This window comes from Tachysurus vachellii, chromosome 23 (genome assembly GCF_030014155.1).
Source record: "Tachysurus vachellii isolate PV-2020 chromosome 23, HZAU_Pvac_v1, whole genome shotgun sequence".
Lineage (NCBI taxonomy): Eukaryota > Metazoa > Chordata > Actinopteri > Siluriformes > Bagridae > Tachysurus > Tachysurus vachellii.
Window position 1 is genome coordinate 2,495,838 of NC_083482.1, and position 12,500 is coordinate 2,508,337.

Here is a 12,500-nt window from a genome sequence, read left to right on the forward strand (position 1 = left end):
ACTACCTCGGGTCACAGGGAGCCTGTGCCTATCTCAGGCCGTCATCAGGCATCAAGGCAGGATACACCCTGGACGGAGTGCCAACCCATCGCAGGGCACACACACACTCTCATTCACTCACACAATCACACGCTACGGACAATTTTCCAGAGATGCCAATCAACCTACCATGCATGTCTTTGGACCGGGGGAGGAAACCAGAGTACCCGGAGGAAACCCCCGAGGCACGGGGAGAACATGCAAACTCCACACACACAAGGCGGAGGGGGGAATCGAACCCCCAACCCTGGAGGTGTGAGGCAAACGTGCTAACCACTAAGCCACTGTGCTCCCCGAAAATAAAACTGTAAAATAAAATAAAATTCTAGAGATAAAAAAATGACGTAATACAATTGATCTGTGGTGCACTGCGGTGAAGTCGTACCTGGTGTGTGGAGCGCATGAGGATGTAGTTGGTGACTTTGCCAAAGGGCAAACCGAGGTTAATGACATCGTTCTCGGTGCAGCTGCCCTCAGGGAGGTTACAGATGTGGACAACGCGCCCAGGACCAGGCTTCCGCGGAACAAACTGCAGGCAGGAGAAAAATAAAAAAAATGATGGAATCCTACAGAAAGAAACACTGTGTTCTGCTGTAATATATAATCACAATAAAATGAATAAACACCCGGCCGATTTCAGAGATTTCTTTTATTTATCTTTAAATATGTTTTAATAACCATAAATTAGTGCTGGAAATGGATCCTGTTTGGTTTTTTATGGGTGATGACAGACATAAAACACGAAAAGAAAGTCCGAGAACCTGAAGGTTTGTGAATCTGAGAGCCTGAGACTCTGCGAGACGGAGAGTCTGAGAACCTGTGAGTCTGAGAGCCGACACGTGTGTCGGTGTGTGTGAGTGATTGAAAGGAGTGTGTGTTGGGCCCCAGTACATGTGACTGCAGGGTCACAGTGCATGTCCAAGATGAGGTTTTTAAGAGCAACAAATGCTTCTCTCTCTCTCTTACACACACACACACACACACACACATTTGTTATTGTCTGAAATGTCTTTTCACTTTTCAGGAACCCACGGTTACATCAGAAGATGTCAGAAAACAAATAATTGGTATCTGTAGTGATGACGATCTCCATGATTAAAACGCATCTGAACTGAACCGAGCGATCTTCTGTTTTCCAGGAGTATCGGCCATTTAGCAGCCGTTTAGCCATAATTCTCTTAACGGCTACGCATCAGAAGGTCACCATCATAAACAGATCCAGAAATAGCCCTCAGCAGGCTGTTTATGTATTTACAAGACGTCAATAAGCTTCGAGTAGCTCGTCCGTGATCCAGGCTAATAAAATGTGCTCCCGAAAGAGGTCGGATCTTTACACGTTAGCTGGCGGCCATGTGAAGCGTAATCAACAACAGGTGAGCATCGAGGGCCAAGAGGTTTGGAGATCTGTTAATGTAACGCAGCACGACTGGTGGGATCGGGACTTGTTTATGGGCTCCCAGTCTCACTGAGGTCGCACATGATGTCAGTCGGAAATAGGTGGAACAGCATGAAGAACACAAGACCACAATTACAGAAAACTCGCACGACATTGTGTTGCCTCATCTGGTTGAAGCTGCCAGGAAATCAAACACCTATTCTTTACAACCGTAGCAAACTTCTCAGAACATGACGCACAAGCAACAGTTGTTTTTTTTTTAGCTATTTACTGTCTTTGGGTGAAGATGTTTATATCTTTTTCCTCCACGGCTGATGTGCTTTTCTGCTGTTTGATGTGTTGACGCTTGTCTTTTCCCCCACTCTTGTATAGAGAGGTTAGAAGCAGCCTTCCTGTCAGAACCTCTGTTCTCTGCATGTTTCGTCTGTTGTACCATTCGCTGGAAACACTAGCGTGTGGAAACGGCAGGAGTTTCTGAAACACTCAAAGCAACAAGCATCATTCTTCATTCAGATGTTGATAAACATGAACCGAAGGCCTTGATCCGATGCCTAATTTTTTAAAAACTCATTAAAACCCAAAAGAAAGAAAAAAAACATAATTTATAATAAATTGTAATCGTTTAATTTCAAATAATACATTTGAGTAAAATAAACTAGAACAGAAAGATCTCAGGAAATTGTCCAAAATATAATAGCATCATGCTACTGAAAACGATCCTCTATCCTCATCTCACAAAACATCATAAATCAGAAACTGAGAGACCAGAGACATCACGAGACCTGGTGCATTAGCTCCAGCTCGAAATGCTTCAGCTCCCGCAAAACACATGCCATAAAATCCCGCTGGAGCGCTCGCAGTGTTCATGGGGTGTTAAATTGGCCACGAACCCAACAGCAGTCTTTCCTGTCTGTTTATTCTGACACGTCCTCGTCTGACTGCCGAATCCGAGCTCTCCCTCAGGACCGAAACGCAACTCCTGACATCCTGAACGCTTCCAAGCCTGCAGAAGCTAATGGCTAGTGCTAAGCCCTGAATAAAGGCCTGTTTTTTTTTTTTTTTAAGTTATTCTAGGAACAAAAAGGAGGGAAAAATGGAAAATCACAGCTAAATCTCGATTAAATCAATTCACATAAAATAATGATAGATTTTTTTCTTAAATATTCCATAATTATATATGTAAAAATCGTAAAAGTGTTTAGAAAAAATGACAATTGATATAAATTAATATAATTAAGTTAACAATAAAAAGTAAACTAGGTTACTGTAATTTATTATTATTATTATTATTATTATTATTATTGTTATTATTATTATTATTATTATTATTATTATTATTTATTTATTTGTTTGTTTGTTTGTTTATTTTTTAAATCTCTATAATTACACATTTTAAAGCTATGTGATTAAGTTATTTTAGATTTTGGTTTTGTAGAGTGATGTAATAAACGCTGACAAACAGATGACATCCTGTTCCTACAAAAGCTTCTAAAACGTAGGAATATTATATCTATATATTTAGATTTACTGGTCTAAAGTGTGTTGAATCTGTTTAGCTGCAGCGTGAACAGGTGATCTTTATAGCTGCTAATATAAACGTGTGCTCTGTGTGTGTGTGTCGGTCAGATGCAAAAAATGCATGTAATCTTTTTTTAAAATATTGTGTACATGGCTGAAGAACCCTCGGGGGTGTGTACATAAGTAGTTTACTGGTTGGCTGGGGAAAAGGGTGAGAATGATTGATTGACAGGTGAAAAGTGACTGCATTAGCACGCAAACGTTTGGGTAAGGTTCAATTCTGCACCAGTGGAGTGTAAATTTAGCTCGACCGATCACATGAGACAGGACAAACTAAGCTACTTGCTGGAACGTGGGATTGTTAAAAACATGGATTTTACAGATGGCATCAAAGGATTCTTCTCTCGTAAAGACGACAAGACGGACAGATGGCCATGTAAATGTCAGAGCTGTGGTACAAAGCAAACGAGTTACAGTATACTGTAGAAGCACAACAAGGCGTGTATCATATCTAAGTCGAGAAACACCGAATGTGCCATTAGCTCTTAACTACGTGCTCAAAATCGCAGAGGAATTTTACCTCACTTCTAAATCTAAACAAGCCGTCCTGTGCTACGCGTCACTCCTACAGTACGTTCCGCCTCTTCCCCCAGCTGATAAATATTAAAAAGGCTTTAACAAAAAAAAAAAGCTGTGAGGAATAGACTTACACAAACATCACTTTTAGTTGCATAATCACAAACTATCGAGGAGGTTAAATGATTTCTCAGGTAATCCTAGCCTGATAAATGGCCAGCAGCTGTGTCTGTAATGTAGTGTAGCGTAGAGCCGTACTGCGTGCAGCTGGGAAATGTATGTGGCGTAGAAAAAGCAGTCAAAATGAATTAACTTCTACATGTTCGTCTGAGGCGGTCAGGGAAATTCAATTTCCGCAACCAGTGGGGAAAAATGGTAGCGTCTCAATTCCATACATTTTTAATACCCCCTCAAAAAAAAAAGAAAAAGGTTACCGATATAGATTTATTAATACATTCAGCAATATTACTGGAAATGTAATAATGACAACATATCGTGTGAACCATGGTTAGTTCATATTTTGTACAGAGTAGCCAAGTCTCTGACTACGACTACATCAAAAACTGCATAAAAAAGAACCTACCCCCCAACATCTGGAAAAAACCTGAGGCACCTTAAAAGTGATCAAAGTCTGAGCAGTAGAAAAGCTCACCATGGAGTGCACACATATTATTGTAAGATATTATAATCCTGATGTCAGAAAAGCCTGCGAGGTTGTAGACTATCATGAAAAACTGTTATCAAGATATAGAGTGGATGTAAAAACTCACCCCTTTACACACTCGTGTTAAAATGAAAATGCACACCCCTATAAACTAGTAGCTCGTCAAAGCACCTTTTGATTTTATTACACCACTCTGCGTTTTTGGGGACGAGTCCATTAGCGTGCCACATTTCCACTTTGGCAATATTTTCCCACTCTTTCTTGCAACATTCTAAATCCACCCAGTCATTCCGTGATCTCAGTGTTGGCTTTGGGTTCACCTTCATCTTCAGCTTACTAGCACACTAGTATTTGTAGCTATTCATGATTCCTCCACCTTGAGATGCAGCCCTAAAGAATGATTCCACCAGTTTCACCTTTTGGGGTAACCCTAGGATAAAATTGGCCAAATAAAGATATTTCCATCCCATTAAAAATCAGACACTGAGATCTTCTACCACTTCGATCTCGTGACCTAAGACATATTACTCGAGTTATCTCTAGAAAGGCATCTGTCCAATGCTATAAAAAGACCACAGACAAATAAAACAAAACTGTGTGTGGAATCAGATCTGTTAAACCTGCCAGAGCAGTTGTCCTGAAAGTATTTCTATCCGCAGATCACCCCGGACGCAAAACATCAACTGCACTGTTGCAAATTACCGATGAACAAAAGCGATCTATATGAGAAAATAGATACATTTTCAAACTGGCTCTGTAACGCTAAAAACACCAAACTATTTAATGCTAGCCACAAACGGTTAATGTGGTCTGCCCTGTGACCGCTAACCTCGTTTGTGATTATCCGTAATTGCTTTTAAGCCGTGGTATGATGAGAGAACTGCAATTTGTCAGTCGACAAAGCAGCGAGATTCCCTCTTCCTTTGTTTTCCTTGCATGTGTGATACAAGGGAGGGTTAAGTGCAAAAGCTAACAGCTCAGTTGTATTCAGATTAAAAGCGACACTTCTTCACTTTACACAGGGAAACGAGATTCGTCGTCACACCACAGGATGAAAATGGTATTCTGACACAATACAGCGGCAACAGCTTGTTCAGCTTTCTGTGTCTTTGTGGGGTGAAGCAAACTCCAAATATACACCAGATTGTTTGTACCGGCTTTCAAGAAATCGCTCGGATTAAATAACCATGTGAAAAGTGAGCATATCTCAGACAACTATGGCTGACCTTTGTCCCTGGTTGGTGTGAGGTAAATCCCGCCCCTGAAAGAGGAAATGACTTCATAGGTGCAGCTTGTAAAAAAGAGGAGCCTCCAGTTGAAACATCTGCAGAAGAAAATAAACAAAGGTCACAACCAAGAAACATTCTGATGTACGCAGAGTTAGAAGATCCAAGAAATCAAGGTCATCACTGGAAATCTGGTGGTTGGTTGATAAAAAGATCCTCTGTGTTTTTTGTCTAATTCTTCATTAACATTATTTTCTTCATCCTCTACTCAACGTAATATTTGATTTTCTTCTACATTTTCCTGCTCTCCACTCACACATTGTGTGTTTTACACCTGCAAAATCGATCGAAACTCTCAGAACGTATCAGGACTAAAACTCGCTTCCTAGGACGCCGTGTCCGCCATTGCTAAAATGACTCTGCCCACTGTTATTAATAAACGTCGCACTGTGAGCGGTCCTGTGAGCCACGTGCTCCAACTGCAACCCGAATGCCCAAACCGCCCCTAAAAATAGACCCTTGCCTCAAAATCACATCTCATACCTCTTAGCCCCACCTCTAGCACGATCAAACATGCTACTCAAGGGGGAAACTCAATGATTCAGCTTACCTTGGCCAGCTGCGGACGAGTACGCCACGGTGTTGTTATTCAACGCTGAGCCGCGGCATCCTTCCGACGTGACAGGAAAGTGCAGGGCTCCAAGTGCCTGGCTGTAAGAGGGAGGGCACTGCTTTTAGACCCCAAATCCCACAGCAGTCCATCTGGATTTATCTCATGACCCGGCTCAGATGTAGGTCATTACTTTTGTAAACACATCGCCAGACTCCTATCTAATACCTCAAACTTTTTAATAGGGATAATTAATAGGGAGCGTGACTGAAGTGAGGTTCTTGGGGTTACAAATTCCTCCGTGGCATTAAAACGCATTCCCTTTCATTTCGTGCAAAACTTGTAAATATATCCTACATCTGCACCCGATTAGCAGAGTCCATAAAACTCTTTTACATCTCAGCAATAACACTCTGTGCAACCTTGTTCTAATAGTCATGGCAAGTTTCGACTCTCGGGCTATTGACAAAAATAAAAATACTCTGAATTGTTACTTACCCGTCGGTGTACAGTGAACGATTCTGTATATGCAGCTTGCCCTTCACGTGCTGGTCCCAATCCTTAAAAAAAAAAAAAAAAAAAAGAAAAGAATAGGGGGAGACACACACACAGTCTGTCAGTCAGCAAAAATCTTCCATAGATCCTCTTTTACAAGTGTTAGACTCCATGGTCTGGCCAATTACAGAGCATGGAGCAAGGAATCAGGGAGCAAGAATGCTGAATAAAGGAATGAAATAAAAGCAGTACTACTATGCAGTGTGCACATCCTGCCTCCAAAGCCTGCCTCCAGACTTTTTAAGCCAGCTGCTATCTTGGCTTTCACACTAACCTGAGAACAACTGACACTGTGATAAAACATGCAGCATGACATCATTTATGGTTTAGTGGCAGCTGTTATCCATCACCTTTACTATCATAAAAGGCCTGTTGCACTTTATACGTTCATTTTCACATTTTAAGTTAACTAAAGTTAGAGTTAAAAGTAAAGTTTTATACCGAAGGTCTAAAACCATTCTTGTGACACCAGCAATAACAAAAATAGCTAGAGGAGTCAGCAAGACTATGAAACGCTGGCCCACATTTCCTTGACACCACCCCCTGTCAAGCCCTCGATTACTCTCACTCACCTTCAAGTTGTAAACCTTCTTTTCACAAATGGTGCACTGATGGGGTAGGTGCGATGGTGTGACACCATGATAGTCGTTGAGCTGGTGCGCTTGTAGAGTCATGCCAACCCCCTCCTCACACTTCTGTTGCTGTGGGTATCCCACAAACCGCTGTTGACCGCAGGCACTGTTAAAACCAAGGCCTCCTGCCGGGCTGAATTTGGGGTCAACGGTCGGCTCCTCAGGATTGTACAGTTCCACTCGTGGGCCAATAAATCCGTGTGTTGACGGTCCCCAGGTGCTGCCCCCAACGCCTGTCCCCACTTCCAGTTTCCCCGAGATGCCAAAGCCGGTCAGGTTTTTCCATTGTTCTGTATGCCCAGAGTCCAAGATTTGACTCTCGGAGGAGTAGAAGTCTCTCTGGTAGTTATTTTGGCTGTTGGTTTTGGGACCGCCGGTGCCTCCACAGTGTCCTCCTTCACCTGCTTTACTAGGCCCTGCTGTGGTTCCTCCTAGAAACCCTGCCTGAAATTTGTTGGCCTTATTTCCACTTTCCCCATGTGGGTTCGCATTCTGGCTCATGGTTCCACCTCCTCCATAGTGATTCATTTGGATCCCAGCATGGTTCTGGGTGAATGCACCCCCTACCAGGGTGCCTATTGGGGTGCCAGGAGGGGGAAAAGATATGGGTGTGGAAGGGAAGCCTGGTCCTGGGGCCTGGGGCATGCCGGAGCCCCTAAGCTGGTTAAATAGTGGTTGGGACATGGCCACATTGGAGAGGACTTGATTGAGGACTGTGGCAGCAGCAGCAGTGTTGCTGCTCTGGGCCAGTTTTAGGCGATGCAGAGTGAGCTGAGCCTGAAGCTGGGCCAGCTGCAGACTTGCAGGAGAAAGCAGTAGATTCTGGCTGGCTCCGCTTAGCGCCCCACTGACAGGAAGCCCCTTCTTATCAAACTTATCTCCTGAACCAGTACTGTAAGGAGAATTGGGACTTGAAGTCAGTTAAGGTTGAACAGAATGATGTAGATTGAGCAAACTAATTTAACATGAAACATCAAGGTAGTACAGTAGTTAGATTATTTGTGTTCATTATCGTACTACCACTACATGTATCCCTGCAAGTTACCAGTACATGGAATGCTTGTAATGTACTCGATATATTTTATGAAGATTGGGAATGTGAGAATGGGTGTCTGGTATACTCTAATATGAACAAGCAACACCATTCATCAGTCCTGCAATGCAACACAACGTGATTTAGAGTCCCAAGACCTAAATGACCCCGCAATATTGCCGAACTAATATTGGTACATATTCTGTGAAACTCGCTAGGCCCTTTCTAAAGTGTCTAAATCAAGAAACTAAATCAATACACAAATTCCTAAAAATTCAGCACAGTATAAACTGACCACAGACACAGGAGGTAGCTCATCTAAGTGTGCTTTGGGATGAGAACCTGGTCACTTTGGCTTGCGTTCTATTTCACTGTCATTGCCTGTTTCTCTCGTACTGATTAATGTGTTTACAGGCTAACTAAATTTAGCATGCAGTAACACTAATCAAAGCATGTACAGTATCCTGATCATGCCTCTCTTACGTCATGCAAACTAGGTAACATACACACACACTTGGGGGGAAGTCGTGGCCTGATGGTTAGAGAGTCTGACTCCTTGGGCTGGCCACGACTGAGGTGCCCTTGAGCAAGGCACCGAACCCCCCAACTGCTCCCTGGGTGCCGCAGCATAAATGGCTGCCCACTGCTCCAGTTGTGTGTTCACGATGTGTGTGTGTTCACTGCTGTGTGTGTGCATGTTGGATGGGTCAAACGCAGAGGTATGGATCACTATACTTAGCCGTATGTCACGTCACTTCACTTCACTTCATAAAGACAAAATCCCTAAACAGGGAACAGCATGAACCGATGCCAGTTTTTTTAGTTATCCGGACTGAAACCAGGTCCTTTAAATAGCCAGTGACACTATTAGGCATCAGGATTAATTTCCTTCCAACAGCAAAACTTGATCTGCCAAGTGTAACCCGGTGTTCTCATGTCCCGGCCGGGAACAAGATTGCACTCTACGTTTCTTATTTTTTATTGGAATTTGTGCAGCGGAACCTTACAGGAGGATTAACACCTCGGCACCATGGTGTTTGAGGCGTCTAAGGTTTTGATATGGACTTAAAGGGCAGTTTCCAGATCGTAAAAAAAACATGCCAGGCAAGCCATTAGCCAACTGTTGTTTGATAAGGAGATGCTTAATATAATTAAGCTGATAATATAGTCACAGCATGGCTCTGTTGTTTCAAAGGATCGTCATATTGTCGTTCAAAGTCTAAAAATGCATCGTGATGTAATCTCTTAGGCATACGGAAAGCACCTTTGAAGAAGACGAGCGTGATGAATGAGATGTCGGAATGTGAAAGGACACTCAGACTTATTCATACTGGGTTGCAATAACTGCAATCTATCAGTGACACCTCAGCAAAGGAGCAGCTGACAGCGATTCACAGACAGCCAGTCTTCATATAGGTTTATTTCAAAAGATCGTAAATCTCGAGCAAACAATTTCCGTCTAACGGGAGTCACCTCACACACAGTTAAGTAGTAACAAATAATCATATATATAGCACTAAATCAGGTCAGCGCATATGCCTGAATTAAGAGGGGAGACTGACGTAGCATTTAGAAATGTGATTTTACGGAGAAAGCATGCCTGTAAGTCCATGCAGCTGTTGCGCTTTAGGACAGCTGTCTCAGACAGAGATCTGCCGGTGGCTGCAAAAGGTCCTGCTTTATGGCTTACACGCAATAAAACATCAATATAAATGATGGTAACATACCTACACCCGTCGCAGTTTACTTTAAATTCCAAGGTCACGCAAGTACGATCTGCAACCTGACAGCTATCAGATTCTGAAATGTTAGCATGCAGGGACAGATTAGCAGCTTCGTGCCAATGATAATTCCAAAACCTTATCTAGCAGTGCAAATTAATCTGGGACTAACTAGAGAATTCTGAAGCATTTTCATTTATAGCCATGCTTAAAGTAGCTCAACTAGCAAAAGCGAGTTAATTCCCACTTTCATTAAGTACATAACAGGCAAGGGTTACACACTCTTTTGGTAAGATTTAAATAAACTAAACAAGGAAAAATGTTTTCTTATCGGTTTAAGGTTCAACAACACAAACCTCCTAAAGATCTTTGACTAATTTGACTAAATTCATCCTTAGTTAGTGTTTTAGTGCAAATTAAGTTGTCAACATTGACAGATTTCAGACTATATTTTTATGGCAAGGCCCCCATACAGGAGCTGATTAAATTTTGCCTGGAGGTTATGTGCGCCGGTGCATTTGATAAATGAGATAAAAACAGATGTTTCTCGCATGGTCAGATGTTTCAGAAATGAAGTGGACAGAATTCTCATTCTTTAACGTATGAACATATGAATCAAACATGCTGTCAAGAACAAATTGTTTAGCTTTTCGTCTGTACAGTTTGTCCTGAAACACAGTTTGTCCTGAAGTGGATGTAAGTTAAGCTCGTTTGTTCTCCATTTTAAATATCTTAAATGATATGATCAGGAATGTTTTAAGCAAATTGCTTAATTTTAAATTTTAAACTGATGTCTTTAGATGTTTCTAGAATTTTTTGTACGGCACAGAATTTAGGTGCCAAGGTCAATACACATCTGCAGACTACTGTATTTATATAGCAAGTTATTATCAAGTTTAAAGAAAAAAACAAAAATATGTGTAAAATACGCCATATCAGTGACATAAATCACATCATTTCACACCTTAGTATAGGTGAGATTTTCTCGATAAAAGGATGTTCTCAGACTGGGAAACCTGGCTGTGTTAACACAAACATTACGCCAGCCGACCTTGAGGTTACACAGCTCTAATTCTAGCTCAAAGCTCAATGTGTGACCTGCATGCAAGCAATACCGCTGTGTTATCACAAATAGATCATGATTCTGTCTGGTCAACATACCAGCCTGACCATCAGCATGCCCAAAATTACCATCTTGTTCTCTGGCGAGCCCCAACAGGGAGGTGGTGGGATGGTCCGTAAAACTTTTTCAGCCAAATGAAGCCAAAAAGACTTTTACCCCAAGCTTGGACAATCCCGTGTTTTTTATTTTTTTATTTTAGATTCTCTCTCTGAAAATCATTTAGAATTTGATATCGGTAACATAAGTGTATAACTGACACACTCACAACATGTCTTATTTACATTCGTTTTGTTGACTTTCTATTGTTTCACAGAGTTAGAATTGTCGAGGAACTCCTGCTCTGTTGCAGTGTGTCAGGATAGTGAGAAAGACTCAAATGACAAACAATTTAAAACAATAGCAAAAAATTCACCTTTGTGGTTTGAATGATTGATAAATAAATAAATGAATACATAAATAAATAGATAAATAAATAAATTAGCATCTAGCTTTTCGGAACCTGGTGTGAAACCTTGAAATATTTCCAGTAGAAATCGAACACTGATTCATAGAATCTGTCAAAATTTGTAGAAACCGAAATTAGTGAATAAAAGAAAAAGAGAAAAGCAACCTATCAACTATGATTCAGACATTTTGTCCTTTTATACTGTCAGTTTTCTGAAAGCTAATTTAATATAGTTCTATTTTCTGGCATAAAGAAGCTGAAAATACATTTACACTTTACTGCTGATGTTTAAAAAAACGATCTTTTGCACCATTTAACTAACACTGTAGATCGTTTCGAGATAAAGAGACAAACTAATGAAACATTTTACGATGACAAAACGATAATATAGCTACAGCATGTCTATGTTACAAGAATCGATTCGACAAAATCTTACTTTTTATTTTATTCGAATAAATCGCGATCTAATGCGAGCTGAAACATACGTTATATTTGGAACTCGTAGCATATATTTGTGTGACAGTTAATAGAAACAATCACAGCTTCCAGTAACTTATAGTCTTACAGTAAAGCGCTCGTTTGGAGTTTTGATACAATCTCAACCCCAATCACAAGTGGAATCTGATTCCTTATATATAAAGATCTACAAGTTTCCTTAATTTTCTTATTGCTACTATTGTGCAACCTGCAATAATGGCATGTGTTATGTGATATTTCACACTACAACACCGGCCAAATTTAAAGCTTCCACTTGTGGCATCCTTTCCAAAATGAATGAGAGCAACTGAAAATGAATGACTTTTAAAGGTAATGTGCATCACAATAACAAAAATCCAAAGGCTAACACGCTCGCTGCTTTATAGACTGCGTTTCCATGACTACACGAAGCTGGACTCAAGCGTTCACGTCTCGGTTAAAAGGATTATTCGCTGCGTTCCCGTCAAAGCAGCCGTTTTAGTGAA

General features: G+C 41.2%; 1 protein-coding gene across 1 annotated transcript in view; it reads right to left on the reverse strand.

Moving 5' to 3' along the window:
• Window positions 1–12,500, reverse strand: part of rbm20 (RNA binding motif protein 20) — a 43,710-nt gene that overhangs the window by 9,207 nt on the left and 22,003 nt on the right. The window contains exons 2-6 of the mRNA XM_060859288.1: window positions 7,157–8,108; window positions 6,528–6,589; window positions 6,030–6,130; window positions 5,420–5,517; window positions 425–568 (exon numbers count right to left, since the gene is read on the reverse strand). Coding sequence (XP_060715271.1) covers window positions 425–568; window positions 5,420–5,517; window positions 6,030–6,130; window positions 6,528–6,589; window positions 7,157–8,108 — 1,357 coding nt within the window. The remainder of the gene's footprint in view (window positions 1–424; window positions 569–5,419; window positions 5,518–6,029; window positions 6,131–6,527; window positions 6,590–7,156; window positions 8,109–12,500) is intronic.